The sequence below is a fragment of the Humulus lupulus genome, chromosome 5 (assembly GCF_963169125.1).
Source record: "Humulus lupulus chromosome 5, drHumLupu1.1, whole genome shotgun sequence".
In the NCBI taxonomy this organism is placed as follows: domain Eukaryota; kingdom Viridiplantae; phylum Streptophyta; class Magnoliopsida; order Rosales; family Cannabaceae; genus Humulus; species Humulus lupulus.
In genome coordinates this window covers 59,007,740-59,024,669 of record NC_084797.1, presented here as the reverse complement: position 1 = coordinate 59,024,669, position 16,930 = coordinate 59,007,740, and the positions used below count along the sequence as shown (strand labels likewise).

At 39.0% G+C, this 16,930-nt stretch overlaps 1 protein-coding gene across 3 annotated transcripts in view; it reads left to right on the top strand.

Moving 5' to 3' along the window:
* LOC133834851 (SH3 domain-containing protein 2-like) overlaps nucleotides 1-15,913 on the top strand; it is a 40,402-nt gene extending 24,489 nt beyond the window's left edge. Inside the window, exons 8-11 of one of the 3 annotated variants that reach the window (XR_009893480.1) lie at nucleotides 5,194-5,349; nucleotides 5,522-5,596; nucleotides 5,704-5,766; nucleotides 15,623-15,761. Coding sequence is in view for 2 of the 3 variants with exons in the window: in XM_062264620.1 (XP_062120604.1) it covers nucleotides 5,194-5,349; nucleotides 5,522-5,596; nucleotides 15,623-15,730 (339 nt within the window). In the remaining variant the exon portion in view is untranslated. Of the gene's footprint in view, nucleotides 1-4,802; nucleotides 5,169-5,193; nucleotides 5,350-5,521; nucleotides 5,597-5,703; nucleotides 5,767-15,622 lie in introns of those variants that run through there. The other 2 variants (XM_062264620.1, XM_062264621.1) reach the window with 2 other exon arrangements.
* Nucleotides 15,914-16,930: the final 1,017 nt, after the last annotated feature.

Here is a 16,930-nt window from a genome sequence, read left to right as displayed (position 1 = left end):
GGGACAAGAGTTTCGAGTGTGTTTAGCAAGTTGACAGGCTTCTCAATGAAAGAATTTTGGTCGTTTATGGATAAATAAATGAGGAAAGAGTTTTTCAAGATAACCAAAATTTGATGTCAAAGGCGAAAATGCCACAACATGATAAGATTGCCATTCGAAACAGACAGAATGAGAAACATAATTTAAATAGTTACCACAACTTGATTTGTGAAGTTGTTTACTTTTAGGAGAATCCTTGAGAATATAGAGTCCATCATGCATTTCAGCACTGCCAATCACCTTCGCCGAGCCCACAACCTGAAATTCACAAAAATTTGGATAGAATTTAGTCACATAACTCAAGTCTCTTGTGAGTTTGCTTATTGAGAGAAGATTGCAACTTAATTTAGGGACAAATAGAATAGATTTAAGGAGAAGATCATCTGATAATTTTACAGAACCAATCCCTATTACTTTTGAGAGGAATCCATCGACAATTCTAATTGTGGGGCAATGAGCACATTGTTTGAAGGTGGTGAAGACTTGTAAATCACTCGTCATGTGGTCGGAAGTTGCTAAAACCACTATCTAAAGACCTTTGTTGGAGGATGTAGTGAATGTGTGAGACGAAGAACCTTGATGACACATTATATTGACATTTGCCTCAATTGAATGTGGTCGTGGCTGCCACATAAAATGTCGAAGAGGCTTCAGAGGTGTTTTAAGAAGTGGCAAACTTTGTTCCTTTGAGATGTGGCTGACTTTGTGATGGTTGGTAGAGGACTCCAATGAGTTTGAATTTTTTTTCTGAGAATTGATTGGCTGAGAATGAGCCGCCATGAAATTTTGAGATTGGATTTTCATGATGAATGGATAGTAGAGAAGGGTGTATGAATGGGCAGTAGGAAAAAATGAGCAACAGAAACAAATATTTATGCACTCGAGATGGATGGAAAAACTTAGCACAAAAATGCAACTCTTTGATGAAATGGTGGGAGAACCCTAGATGAAGAGTCATAGTCGAGGAGGAAGACGCCGGAGAAAGGTGGCCAGAGGTGCTGTCACTCGCCTACACGCGTGCGGCGCGTGGGAGAAGTCGCTGGGGAGTGTGGCTGCGCATGTGACTCACGCGCCACTCTTTTGGAACCCGAACTTTGGGGTTTTTCCGATCGGAGGTGGGGCAAGCTTTCTGGGCAGGAGGTGAGATTAGAAGACAACTCTAAAAGAACTAAACCCTAATTTTTTTTAAGAATGGGCAGGATTTTTTTTGAAAGATTTTTCAATTTTGGCAACAAATACTTTGATACCATGTAGGTTTTGAAGAATAGAAAGGCCAATGTATAGGCAGATTACAATGTAAAAGATAGATAAAAAAGAAAAAAAAATAAGTTTTACAACTTATGCTTAGCTGTACAACACAGTCTAGGTATTTACACATATGCTATCACTATTTCTACACTTACATTAGAAAATGATGTAGATGTGAATAAACAAGACTGATGAAGTATCCTGTATTAAATAATTAGGAGGGACATGAAAATCTATACACAAAATCCTTAGAGAATAAGAAAAAGAAATGCAAACTATGTAACTCTACAAATCTGCAAAATATGATCCTGCACCGAGGAAAGTAAATCAAATAAACAATATGTTGTAGAAGTAATTAAACAGATGAGGAACTACTAAAATTAGAAAGTTAAGTTCCGTCATCTGTCTAGGCTAACATACTGTAGAAAAATATACTCTTGATTGTTATTTTCATTTCTAAAGGAATAGCCTTTAATTAGGCCGAGTACAAAATGTATATTCTAGGTTTAAACTAATTTACATTAATTACACCTTAGCTGTAAAACACAAACTAATGAGCTGTAAAACACTAACTAATAATTCATATTATTTCGACACCTTCCCTCAAGCTGGTGCATACAAGTCCCACATGCCCAGCTTGCACAATTCCTCACTCCCTTTTTGCAATGGGCAGATTTGATTCTATCACACTCGAATTAGGATTAGAATCAAATGAAATTGGACTCAAAGAATCACTTACATTGGGATTTGTCACCGGTTCAGACTAATGGGAGACGAGATCCGTAGTTGGTGGTATTACTTGATGTTTGTCCTGTCGACTAGTATAAACCAACAACTCTTTTTTTGCATTTATTCAGTCTGTCTTCCATTTCAGAAGTGTTTTGTTTAGAATTTAGCAAAGAGTTATACTCAATTGGCGGATTAGACTCAGTTGGCGGACTAGATTCAGTTGGCGGATTAGACTTAATGGGTGGACTGAATTCAGACCTAATCATTGGTAAACAGGTAACCCAGCAGTGAGTATCCCTAACAATCTCTCCTTGAAGCAAAGTGTTGGGATAAAAAGGTTGCTCTTCAATGAATGTGAAATTTGATGAGACACTAAGGCTATGAGTGAGAGGGTTGTAACATTTGTAGCCCTTTTTGGTGGAAGAATACCCAAGGAAAATACACTTTTGAGAACAAGGATCAAGTTTGGTATGATTAGGTCCTAAAACATGAACATAGGCTGTATAACCAAACGTTTTTAGTAGAATATCTTAGAGTAGGTGAGTTTGAGAATAAATCTTAAGAAGAGAAGAAATTGAGTTTGATATTGTAAAGACACGAGAAGGCATTCTATTGATTACATAAGCTGCTATCGAAACAGCTTCTCCCCAAAAAATCTTAGGAATAGAGGTAGTAAACATGAGAGCCCTAGCAACTTCTAATAGATGTCGATTTTTCTGTTCAGCAATCCCATTTTATTGGGGAGTACGAACACATGAACTCTGATGGACAATGCCATTAGAGATAAGATAATCACCTAATATTGAATTAAAATATTTTGTACCATTATCAGTGTACAGAACTTGGAGATTAGCTTGAAATTGATTTTTAATCATTAAATGAAAGTTTTTGAAGGTGGCAGCGACATCAGATTTGTCTTTTAAAAGAAATACCTAAGTAACGAGTATGATCATTTATAAAGGATATAAACCAACGGGTATTAGAGATATTTGTAACGCGGGATGACCCCACATGTCACTATGAATGAGAGTGAAAGGATGAGATGCCTTATAGGGGCGAGAACGAAAAACACTTCGAGTATGTTTTGCAAATTGACACACTTCACATGTGAATATGTTCAAGTGTTTGTCTTTAAACAGACTAGGAAACAGATGTTTTAGATAGGGAGAACTAAGATGTCCTAATCAGTAATGCCATCTCCTAATATCAATATTAGAAACAGTTAAACCAAAATGCAACCTTTTATTATCTTAAGCAGATGAAGGGTCAACATCAAAGTAGTACAGCCCACTATATTCTCTCGCACTTTCAATCGTCTTCCCCGAGGACAATTCTGATAGGCCACCACTTACCTTTGTGTATGCTAGAAGGAAGGGAAAGAGTGGACTGGCTGCCAAGTCAGCCGAGGGCAGTATAGGGAATTAGTCTTTAAGTAAATTGTGTAGCCTACGGGCAGGGGTAGGGAATGCATGGGTGTATCGGGCAGTAGGGAAATAAGAGAGAGGAGGTGAGTCATTAGGGGTATCAATGATTTGAGTAAGGCTTTGTATTTGGAGAGACAAAGGCTCTCAAATTCCTGTAGTTAAATGAAAAGTTGCCCAGATTTCTATCTTGTTTCTATTACTTTGCATCTGTGAGTGTTATTTTGACAGGTTGAGCCTATCAAATTCCTGGAAATCACAATGTTAGGGTGAGAATTTTGCAATACAACCTTGATCAAGGGTAAGTTTGCTAATGGAGAGGAGATTGCAAGATAGATTTGGCACATGGAGGACATCTTCAAGTGTAAGGAGAGGAGATAGATAAACGAAACCTTTACCAGCCACAGTTGATAGAGAGCCATCAACTAGTACCTGGACAAGGACTATAAGTAATGAACTGATGAGATTGATCAGTCATGTGGTCAGTTGCGCCGAAGTCGATGATCCATGGCGAAGTTTGAGCATTAAATGCATCAGAAGTGTTTGGAGTGGAGAAAAATCCCGGAGAGTGCAAATTTGGTGTGGAAGTCGACTTGAGCAACCTATGGAGTTGAGCAATCTAATATGTGGTGAAAGGGAATGTGTCACGTTGAGCACCCATCATAGTGTACCAAGTGGTGTTGGGATCAGTGCGAGAAGTGACCATGGTTGATTTTCAATGGTTCGAATAAAAAAAACTGAACAAACTAGACAAGGACAGCAAGGGCAAGAACATGCCGAGGTGAGTAGAAGAACCACAGATGAAGGAAGCCAAGGAAGAGGACACCGAAAAAAAAGGCCGTCAGAGGCTGCGCGCACCGACGCGTGGTGGAGAGGGCACCAACTGGAGGCGGTGCATGGGCTCATGCGCGACTCTATTAGGTACTGAATTTTGGGGTTGCGCCGATGGGAGACTGGGCAAACTCCCTGGGTCGGAGGTGAGAGTAGAAAACCACTTCAAAATAGTTTTCTAAGATTTGAACCTCAATAGTACCAAACCCTAATTTTTTAAAGAAAGGGTTGAGAAACAATGAAAAAAATTCCTATTTTTTAGCTTCTAAATATCTGAAACCATTAAGAAAAATATACTCTTGATTGATATTTTCATTTCTAAAGGAATAGCATTTAAATAGGCTGAGTACAAAAGTTATATTCTAGGTATAAACTAATTTACATTAATTACCCCTTAGCTATAAAACACTAACTAATTAGCCGTAAAACACTAATAATTTAGATTATTTCTACTCACTCATTTTATTTAATAGCTTAAAATTACAAATTTTGAAAACATCTTGAAACATGCCATGCTCTGTCTTTTTCATTCAGATGCAAAAAAGAAGCTGTCCAACCAAGCTATCAACATTTTTTATAATATCATTGGCAGTGCCAGAAGAAATATTTAATAAGTTATGGCATTTTACCATTATTTTGTATTTAATTTTACTACATTCTTTATCCATCTTTGTAATGAAAAAAATATTAATAAAATTCTCTACATCGTGTGCCACACACGCACGCACTACATCGTGGACATTTTTCATTGATGTAAAATATATCCAGGACAAAGTATGTGTAAACCAAGATGCCTATATTGGATAAAGCAATGTTTTGGTTATAATTTAGATTGATTTAATGTGTGCCTTGACCTTTAAAGAAACATGTTGACTTTCTCAGTGATAACTTATTGGCCCATTCATTAACATATGCTCGTTATTAGATGACTATGGAGAATCAACCACAAGAATTTTCATCATCACCATCAGTGAAAGTGCACAAAGATGTCCACGAATGGCTTGGACACCAGGACAGTAAATCAAATGGATTTGATGATCATGGACACCTAAATCAAGATGATATTTTATTTATTGCTAAAGTAAGGCTTTTGGAATCTGAGAGATTTTTGTTTGTACAGGCCTAGGAAATTACATGTAATCCTTATTATCAGTCACTTGATTTTGACTACTAGAAAGTTTTGCTTGAAATCGGAAGCTACTTGTATTTTTTACATATCTTAGGTGATAATAGAATCATCCTTCATCTTACAGGTTATACACCAATTTGATGCTCAAGCAGATGGGGAGTTGAGTCTATCCATTGATGATTATGTTGTGGTTCGCCAGGTACTTTTTTTGTTGATTTGAGCCATGGAATTTACTTTCCTGAATCCTGGTTTACTATCTCATGCTATTTGTGCATTAACTACTAAATGACTAAACTTATTCCATAGGTATAAGTAGTTGGAGACAGTAATTACAACAACATAATGATAGAAATGATCAAATGGCATTTGGTTAGTCACTCTAGAGTTTTACTGTATGTATTTCTCTTCCTTGCTTATGCATATTGAGCATGTTGTGGTGAGTACAACCTTCCAAAATTGTGGCAAATACTTTAGCACGAGCAAAAATTGGACTATCTTTTTCTACATTCTCTGATTTTGGCACATATTTTCTAGTGCGATAATTCATTGTCTAAGCACACACCAACCCCATTCATTCTTTGCGGAAATTTTACCTAAAGAAAAAAAAACTTTAGAAAAAGTCTGCAGTCGAGGTGAACTAGGGAAGCTTGGTATAAAGGTGAAAATAAAAGATATAGAAATAGAAAGAAAATGGGTAAAAATGTAGTCAATTATACTAAAGATATTTGTTGTTAGCTAAGTAGTATAGTAAGTTGATTAGCAGTTTTTTGATATATTGAAGATTAGAACCCCTCCTCTTCCCACACACACTCACACACCCAACCACTTGATTTTCAATTAGTAAAAGAAAAATTCAGGTTATTTCTTAGAATTGTTGTACCTTCACCTGCCATCGGTTTGTTTTTATCATTAGTCTTATTTGAAAATGGGATTGTTTCTAATAAGCCTCTCATTTGTTTACTTATGCAAGAAAGAAATCAAAGAAGGCTGATCCAAAATTAGCAATGAGTGGCTGAGTGGTGTCATGGCAAGTTATGTCTGGGTCTTTTTTATTGTGAATTTTTGTGGGGAATATTCTAGTGTGATAGTGATATAGGGTTTTCTATTAAGATTGAGGAGTATTAGGTGATGAAAGGTTATTGATTACTGTGGCCATTTGTATTTTAGAGAGTGCTCATGGATATCAATACAAATTCAGCTCTCATTTGTTCATTCTTCTCTGTTTTTGTTTGTTTTTCATGTGACCATCAATTTCATAGCTCAATTAGTCGAGAAATATAGTCTAGCCATAGTAGGAACTCCTTAGAAGTTGGAAGTATCCCACATAGAAATAGTATAGGTAACTGCATCACATGTTCAAAGGATAGAACTCATAGAATGAGAAATTAGACTTCAAAATTTGAATAATGGATGACAATGGATTTTGTTAAAGAAGACTGGAGTGGGGACATTTTCATGTCAGGTGTCAATGTATTCTTGTATTGTAAATTTTGAATGGTGTACTTTTGAAACAAAAATCAGAGAAATAAAGGTTGTCTCTGCTTGATTATTGATAAGCCTCCAATTCGTTTCACTTATGCTAGGCGTAAAGCCGCTTAAGCATTTCTGTTGATTGGGCTGTTTATATGTATTTGGGGGTTGGGGTTTGTTATGTGTATTTTTCAACTTGTCTTTAGCAGGGTCATTTGAGTCTTTTTACATGTATTTACGGTTATACCTCGGGATTGGGAGGATTATGGGATTATGAGTGGAGAGTGAGGTTTTGGTGGGGTATTCAGAAACGTTGTAATTGAGCTTTGTTCTTGGAGAGTTCTAGCCTCTCGAATTCTAGGTTGGTTTAATATCGGCAATAATATACTGCATATCTGAGGTTCTTCTTTTGTGTTCATACTGTCTATATCAATTTGGTATCAAAGCACTACGACGATGACAAAGAAGACTACTGGGACGAACGTGGGTCTCAGGATGGATTCCATGGAAGAGGCTGTCGGTGGGTTATAGGGGATGTGGCTAGCATTAAGGAATTTGCAACAACTTCTTAAGAACCAAGAGGAGTCTTCTAAACATGCTTCCTGGTTAGAGAAGGCACCGAAGGGAACCAGTCCGATGACACAACCTACGCCAGGGGTGGCTTCAGAGGCGACTTTCCACCATGCGCGATCGGGGCATAAGTATCGTAAGCTGGAGATGTCGATTTTTTCTGGGGAAAATCCTGATGGGTGGTTGCTGCGCGCTGACCGGTTTTTTGACTTGCAGAAGTATTCGGATGCTGAACGTTTGGAAGCTGTGATCATCTCCTTCGAAGGTTATGCACTTCTCTGGTACCAATGGGAGCACAAATGGCGTGCGATCCTCTCTTGGACGGAGCTGTGGGGACTATTGCTAAAGCTATTTCGAGCTTCGACAGATGGAAGCCTTCATGAGCAATGGATGGACCTGCATCAAGAAGGCACGGTGGTGGATTATCGACGACAATTCATCGCCAAGGCAGTGCCGCTTGATGAAGTTTCCGAACTCTGTTTCGTGAGCAAACTCATCAGTGGACTTCGACCGGATATTAAGGAGCTTCGACCTTTGCAACCAGTTGGGCTTGGGTAGGCCATGGATCTGGCCCAAATGTTGGAGGCTTAGATGGGCCCAATGGCTGTGGGATTCCAAGGAGTGGGCCGCAACACTTGGACCACTAAGTTTGGGGAATATGGCGATCTGAAACCTCCACCGACTTTTGGAAACAGGACCCATTCGACCAAAAGTGATGTTCGCCGCTTGATTGATGCCGAACTTCAACAACAACGTGAGAAATGCTTGTGTTACCGTTGTGATGAGAAATTCTCTCTTGGGCATTGAGCTTAGTGTCATGGTGGTGTAGGAAATGGATGTGGAAGAGTTCATGGAACCTAAGTTGGAGGCTGACCACACTAATTCAATGGCCAAAGTATCTCTGAATTCAGTGGCGGGGTTAACCAATCCCAAGACCATGAGAGTTCGTAGTTGTGTTGGCGATCAACCAGAGTAGTCGTGCTGATTGACCTAGGGTCTACCCATAATTTCGTGTCCACAATGCTGATTGAGAAGTTGGGATTACTGGTATCACCTACGGCTGGATATGGAGTACAGTTGAGGAGCGGAGACAACATTCCAACCATCAGCATTTGCCATGGAGTTCGACTGCATCTGCAAGATATAGAGATTGTTGAAGATTTCATCCCTTTCTCAGCGTAGTACAGATATGATCTTAGACATCCAATGGTTGGAGACAATTAGGGGCACCTACATTAATTGGAAGTTACAGCTCATGAAGTTCGCATTGGGGAACCGACCGTTACTCTAAAAGGTGACCTATCTTTGGGGAAAACACTCATTTCTCTCAAAGCCATGTTGCAAACTATCAAGCATGAAGGCCATGCTGTGTATGTGGAGCTTAGTCATCTAGAATCTCACTTAACTGACTCCACGCCGATTGGGGGTACACTTGAAATTCTAGAGGAGTTAGCCATAGTTATGGAGACTTTTGCACCACTGTTTCAGATGCTAGTCGGATTACCTCCCACACGTGGGCATGAACACGCTATTGTGTAGGAGGGAGTTGCCCCAATGAATGTCCGACCCTATCGATACCCCCAATTTCAAAAGGATGAAATAAAGAAGGTTATACGTGAAATGCTCACTGCAGGAATCATCTGACCTAGCACCAGACCGTTTTCCAGCCCTGTTTTATTGGTGAAGAAGCGCGATGGAAGTTGGCGATTATGTGTTGATTATCGCGCATTGAACAAGGAGACTGTACCCAACCGATTTCCCATTCCGGTGATTGAAGAGCTCCTTGATGAGTTACATGGTGCTTGGGTTTGTACCAAGCTCGACCTTAAATCAGGATATCATCAAATTCGAATGGCTGAGGGTGATGAGCACAAGATGGCTTTCCGCACTCATGACGGTCATTATGAATTTTGGTCATGCATTTTGGTTTGTCCAATGCTCCATCAACCTTTCAATCCTTAATGAACAATGTTTTCCGGGCCTTTTTAAGGAAATTTGTTGTAGTCTTTTGGACAATATTTTGATTTACAGCCCTTGTACGGGCACTCATGTTACTCACTTGCAGCAGGTCCTAGAGGTCCTTCAACAACATCATCCTTTTGTTAATTAGAAGTGTGAGTTTGGTAAAACTCAATTGGCTTATTTGGGCCACATCATCTCAGCAGGTGGTGTTGAGGTAGACCCAGCTAAGGTGCAAGCCATGCTTGATTGGCCAACTCCTAAGACTCTTACTCTATTGTGGGGTTTTATGGGCTCATGGGGTATTATCGAAAATTTGTCCGAGGCTACGGTCACAAAGCTTGGCCACTAACTGAGTAGCTCAAAAAGGGCAATTTTAAATGGACAGAAGCCGTTGATATTGCCTTCCATCTGCTCAAGGATGCTATGATCCGAGTGCCCGTGGGTGCTGTGTTGATGCAAGATGACTGCCCAGCTGCTTTTCACAGCCAAGTTTTGGGTGAGCGAGCGCGACAGAAATCGACCTATGAGAAGGAACTCATGGCCATCGTTTTTGTAGTGACTAAGTGGAGGCCCTATTTGCTTGGTCGGAAGTTTATTGTTCGTACAGACTAAAAGAGTTTGAAGTTTTTGTTGGAGCAGCGGGTTATCGGTGTCGAGTATCAGCGTTGTGTCTGTAAGTTTCTTGGGTATGATTTTGAAATTTATTATAATGTTGGCCTCTTGAACAAAGTTGTCGACGCTTTGTCCCACTCAACAGATTTGGTTGAATGTGCTTCCTTGGTGCTTCCTCAAAGGTGCGACTGGGATAAGCTTAAGGCGGAGTTGGGGGTTGGCGAGTTTCTTTAGCGGCTGGTGAGCGGTATCACGCAAGGGAGTGGGGAGCATAAGGTTTTTCAGTTCGGGAGGGTTTGTTATTTTACAAGGATCGGTTTTTACTGCCTTGTTCTTCTTCCTTTATCCCTTTGATTTTTACTGAGTTTCATGCGTCGCCCATTGGGGGCCATTCTGGTGAGACTAAGACTGATCAACGAATTGCTGCTGAGCTTTATTGGGTTCGAATGTGATCTGACATTGCTAAAATGGTGGGTGAGTGCGCTGTTTGTCAGAGAAATAAGCATCTCTCTACTTCTCCTGCTGGGTTGTTACAGCCCTTTCCTCTGCCTTAGTTTGGGATGAAGTCACGATGAACTTTATCGAAGGTTTGCCCAAGTCTAATGGGTATACTATTGTAGAAAAATATACTTTTGATTTTTATTTTCATTTCTAAAGGAATAACCTTTAAATAGGCCGAGTACAAAAGGTATATTCTAGGTATAAACTAATTTATATTAATTACACCTTAGCTGTAAAACACTAACTAATAATTCAGATTATTTCTACACCCTCCCTCAAGCTGGTGCATACAAGTCCCACATTCCCAGCTTGCACACTTGCTCATCAAAGCTTTCTTTTGATAATCCTTTTGTTAGCAAATCGGCAGCTTGTTTGCTTGGCACATAAACGACACAAAGTTCTTTTTCTTCAATTTTTATGATGGTCCACCTCCACATGTTTGGTTCTATCATGATGAACCAGATTGTTTGCTATAATAATAGCTGATTTATTGTCGCTGTATAGTTTCAAAGGATTCACTCTTTGAAGTTGTAGTTCTTCAAGAACTCAGTTGATCTAGATCAATTCACATACTCCTTGAGCAAGAGCTCTAAGCTCAGCTTCAGTACTGCTTCTTGCGACAACATGTTGTTTCTTGCTTCTCAAAGTAACAAGGTTTCCCCATACCTTGGTACAATATCTAGATATAGATCTTCTGTCGTCAATTGAACTTGCCCAGTCTGCATCAGTGAGCTTCTATGCCTCTTTCTCCATTTTTTCTGAACAACAGACCTTTTCCAGGTGTCTTCTTTAGATACCGTAATATCCTGTAAACTGCCTCCAAGTGTTCTTCTAAAGGGTTGTGCATATACTGACTGACTAAGCTAACTACAAAGGCAATGTCAGGTCTAGTGTAAGACAAATAGATCAATTTTCCCACTAGTCGTTGATACATCCTTTTGTCTATAAGTTTCTCCTTTTCTTTCTTCTTGTATTTTCCCTTGGGTTCCATTGGTGTTGTTGCTGGTTTACATCCGAGCATACTAGATCTCTTTGAGTAGATCAATAACATACTTACGTTGAGAGACTGAAATCCCTTGCTTGGTTCTTGCAAACTCCATACCCAAAAAGTATCTTATTTGACCAAGATCTTTTACCTCAAATTCTTGTGCTAATAGTCTTTTAAGCTCCTCTATTCCATTAAGGTCATTTCTAGTTAGAATCATATCATCAACATAGATAATAAGAATTACAATCTTACCAATGGAGCTGTTTTTCAGGGGAAACTTCAGATAAGTAAACTGTATCTAATGTCTATTCCTGGTACCCCTATCAATGGTATGAAGGCAGTTTGGTGCAAACTTTCAGTGCCCAAACATAGATTCATATTTTGGCAGGTTATTAACCAGAAGCTTCTCACAAGGGATTTACTGCAGCACTGTCACATTCCTATTCTTTCTCTGTACTGTCCGGTTTGTGAGGTTGAGCTGGAATGTCACTCTCACTTATTTTTTGATTGTGCACTGTCTAAAAGAGTGCTTCAAGTTGTAGCTGTCTGGCTAGGTGATCTAATATGGCCTTGAAAGTTCAAGGACTGGAGTATTTGGCTGAATGAGTCCAGAAATGGCTGCTTGTCTCGGGTAGTTTCAGCTACTTTGGCTGCAACTGTGTATTTTATTTGGCTTAATAGAAACAAATGCTGGTTAGAAAACTGCAGCTTTTCTGTGTACCATATTGATTTACTTATTAGAGAATCGGTTAAAGCTAGAGTTCTTAGCTTTAGTTTTAGAACTAAAAATCTGAGCTTGAGGGAGAAATTGATGGTCCATTTTTTCTCTAGTTTGTAATTGAAGGGGAGTTATTTACTCCGGCCTTTTGTTTGTATTTGTTGGTTGATCAATATAATATTCCTTTTCTTGATAAAAAAAAATGTCTGAAGAATAGAGTATGATCCAACTGACCTTATTTGTACTCATGCTTCTTGATCACTTGATTGAACCTCTCAAATCATGCTCGTGGTGACTGTGGTGACTGCTTCAAGCCATAGAGAGATTTCTTTGAGTGACATGCTGTTTCTTTGTCATATTTTCCTTCGAGGCCAGGAGGAATCTTCATATAGACCTCTTCCTCTAAATTTTCGTTTAGAAAGGCGTTCTTAATATCAAGTTGCTGGAATGTTCAATCAAGATTAGCAACTATTGATAGGAGAATTCTTATTGTCTTTAGTTTTGCCACTGGTGCAAATGTCTCTGTGTAGTCCACCTCGTAAGTTTGAGTGAACCCCTTTGCAACCAATCTCGCCTTGTATCTTTCTATAGAACCATCAGCTTTGTATTTCACCGTGAATACTTACTTGCATCCTACCACATGCTTGTCATTTGGCTCAGCAACTATTTTCCAGGTAGCATTTTTTTCCAACGTCCCTATTTCCTCTTCAACCGCTTTCTTCTACTCAGGAATAGACAAGGCTTCTTCAATATTCTTTGGAATAATTATCTCAATTTTGGTAGCTCTGAATTTTGGTGTGAGTTTGCTATAGCTCACATACTTAGATATAGGATGTAAAGTACAATTCTTCACTCCCTTTTTGCAATGGGCAGATCTGATTCTATCATACTTGAACTAGGATTAGAATCAAATGAAATTGGACTCAAAGAATCACTTACATTGGGATTTGTCACTGGTTCAGACTCATGGGAGACGAGATCCGTAGCTGGCAATATTACTTAATGTTTGTCTTGTCATCTAGTATAAAACAACTCTTTTTCTGCATTTATTCGGTCTGTCTTTTCCATTTCAAAAGTGTTTTGTTCAGAATTTAGCACAGGCGGATTAGACTCATTGGGTGGACTGAATTCAGGCCCTATCATTGGTAAACATGTATCCCAACAGTGAGTATCCCTAACAATCCCTCCCTGAAGCGAAGTGTTGGGATAAAAAGGTTGCTCTTCATTGAATGTGACATCTGATGAGATACAAGGCGACGAGTGAGAGGGTTGTAGCCTACTTGAGTAGCCTATGGAATTGAGCAATTTGATTTGTGGTGAAAGGGAATGTGTCACGTCGAGTTGATTTTCAATGGTCCGAATAGAAAAAAACTGAACAAACCAAAAAAGGACAGCAAGGGCAAGAACACGCTGAGGTGAGTAGGAGAACCAAAGATGAAGGAAGCCGAAAAAATGGTTGTCTGAGGCTGCACGCGCCAACACGCGTCGGCGCATGGCGGAGAGGGAAGCGACTGGAGGCGGCGCGTGGGGCTCACGCGCGGCTCTATTCGGCACCGAATTTCGGGGTTGCGCCGATCGGAAGCTGGGTAAACTCCCTGGGTCGGAGGTGAGAATAGAAAACCACTCCAAAATAGTTTTCTTAGATTTGAACCTCAAGAGTACTAAACCCTAATTTATTATTTAAGAAAGGGCTGAGAAAAAATGAAAAAAAAAATCATAATTTTTTTAGCTTCTAAAGCTCTAATACCATGTAGAAAAATATACTCTTGATTGTTATTTCCATTTCTAAAGGAATAACAAATAGACTGAGTACAAAAAGTATATTCTAGGTATAAACTAATTTACATTAAAACACTAACTAATGAATTGTAAATCACTAACTAATAATTCAGATTATTTCTACAACTACAATTCTAGTGTTGGTTGACTGTTTGAGCAAGTATGCCCATTTTCTGAGTTTGAAGCATCCTTTCACTGGCCAAGTTGTCGCAGCTCTCTTTGTCAAAGAAATAGTACGTCTCCATGGTATTCTGACATCTCTCATTTTGGATCGAGATAGCATTTTCCTTGTCATTTTTGGAAGGAACTCTTTCGGCTCCAAGGCACCTCCCTCAAACGAAGTACAACTTACCACCCGTAGACCGATGGTCAAAGTGAAGTCGTCAATCGCTGCCTTGAAAATTATTTATGTTGTTTTGCCTCTGACAAACCTCGTCAGTTAAGTGGCTTTCTTGGGCCGAGTATTGGTACAATACTACTTATCATTCCTCTCTAGGGTGCTCTCCTTTCAAGGCCTTATATGGACGTGAACCTCCACCTTCCTTCTGGCACCGCCACCGTGTCTGCTGTTGAGCAACAATTACAGGATCGTGATGCTATCTTGGATGGCCTTCGGATGCATTTACTTCGTGCCCAGCAACGGATGAAGAAGTTTGCTGATTTGCACAGGAAAGATGAAACGTTTAGCATTGGTATCTGAGAATGATTCGAGCCGTATGAAGGGAAACTCTCACGTACAGTTTGTTTTTTTTTTTTTTTTGGGGGGGGGGGGGGGTATGCAAATAAATAGGCTGGGCTTATCATTGCGTTAAACTGCCTTTCAAGGTGATTTAGTTTTCCTGAAGTTGAGGCCTTATAAGCAGAAGGCCCTTGCTGTCTGCCCAAACCAGAAGCTTGCTGCTCGTTACTATGGTCCTTATAAGGTGCTGGAGCATGTCAAAGCTGTCGCATACAAACTTGCACTTCCACACAGTCTGCCATTCACCCGATTTTTCATGTATCTCAGTTACGCCGGGCCAAGGGGTGTTCTCTTGTTTCTTCTCAGCTTCCTACTAATCTCACTGCTGATTTTGAGTTGCTCGTGGAACCGGAATCCTCATTGAGTGTGAGACCTAATCACCATGGCGAACCTGGAGCATTGGAAGTGTTGATTCAGTGGAGAATTTTGCCTCCTTTTGAAGCTACTTGGGAAGATTTTCAGTTGCTCAACAACCAATTCCCTGCTTTCCACCGTGTGGACAAGGTGCATGCTTGGGGGGAGTAATGATAAGCCTCCAATTCGTTTCGTTTCACTTATGCCAGGCATAAGGCCACTTAGGCATTTCTGCTGATTGGGCTGTTTATATGTATTTGGGGGTTGAGGTTTGTTGTGTGTATTTTTCTGTTTGTCTTTAGCAGTGTCATTTGAGTCTTTTTACATGTATTTGCGGTTAGACCTCGGGATTGGGAGGATTATGGGATTAAGAGTGGAGAGAGAGGTTTTGGAGGGGTATTCAGAAAAGTTGTATTTGCTCTTGGATGCTAGGCTGGTTTAATATCGGCAATAATATACTGCATATCTGAGGTTCTTTTGTTTTCACTGCTGTGTATATCAATTATCTTATATGTGCTTGTGATATCGGCAGGTGACCCCTAATGGCTGGTCTGAAGGAGAGTGCAAGGGGAAGGCTGGATGGTTTCCCTCTGCTTACATACAACAGCAAGAGAAAGCTCCAGAAAGCAAAATAGTGTAAGCAGAGGTTTGAAGTGATCTTTGTGGTTTTCCTTAGTTAAATTTTGTTTAAATTTTTGTATATTCTCTTTCTTGTCTTGTATGTTAGATTCAGTTTTATTGACTTTATGTAAAATATTGTGTATACTATGTACAAGAATCTATATTTGATTTAATTTGTCTATGAAAGTTGTGCGTTTGATTATATAGATACGTAGTTTATCTTTACATCAATCTTACCAACTTGTTTATGGTCTTATTATTATTATTATTTAAAGTTCATTAATCACTTTAGGGTGAGCCATCACTCGAAGAAAAATTATTGTTAATTTAATACTTATTCACAATATTGTACCCCAAAGATATTGCAGTGATCAATCACTTGTTTAGATATAAAACATTTACTTTTCCCCATGGTTGGGCCACATGTGTATTCCCTTGTCACAAACTCCTGCTGCTCAATGGTCCAAGTACAAACAATGAAAGACCAACACTTATAATAATGCTAGATCCAAGAATTTCACAATTTCCTAATCCTAATCTTGTAATAACACTAGTCACACCCAACATGTTCGTGGATAATCTAAATATCATACAATTATGAGTTGAACATCAACCCCACTAAAGATTCTTCGAATCTATACAAGCCTTGTCACAAACTCATCCAAAACATTAGTAGAAAGGGTAATCTATATCCTTCAACCCTCTATAGGTGTAATATTCTTACCTTAGTATATCGATATCATCAATAAGTTCTTTTAGCCCCAACGATCAACACTTTATTTAATGACTCCATATGAAATATTATCATACCTGATGATCATTTGCACTCTAGTACAAACTGTAACCATACTATAGATATATGACACAATCCTAGTGAGTGTCAACTGAGAATCATACACAACTTTAAACAACTAGCTGATATATATACGGGTAGGTACTCATTTGATTTACTGGGTTTTTGCAAAGTATAATTTTGACACTCTCTACTATGAAAAATTTCTATCGAGTACCCTATATTTGGTACCTTTCTCACGATTTTGGTCAACTATTTTTACATAATGCCTAAATTACCCTCCATTGTAAGTGTTTTGAATTATTAAATTTTATTTGAAAAAATATAATAACACATGTACATTATGATTGATCTAGTTTATTTTGTTTTTATATATTTTAAAATTTACAAAAAATAATTAATTAAAAATACATTTAATAAAATGAA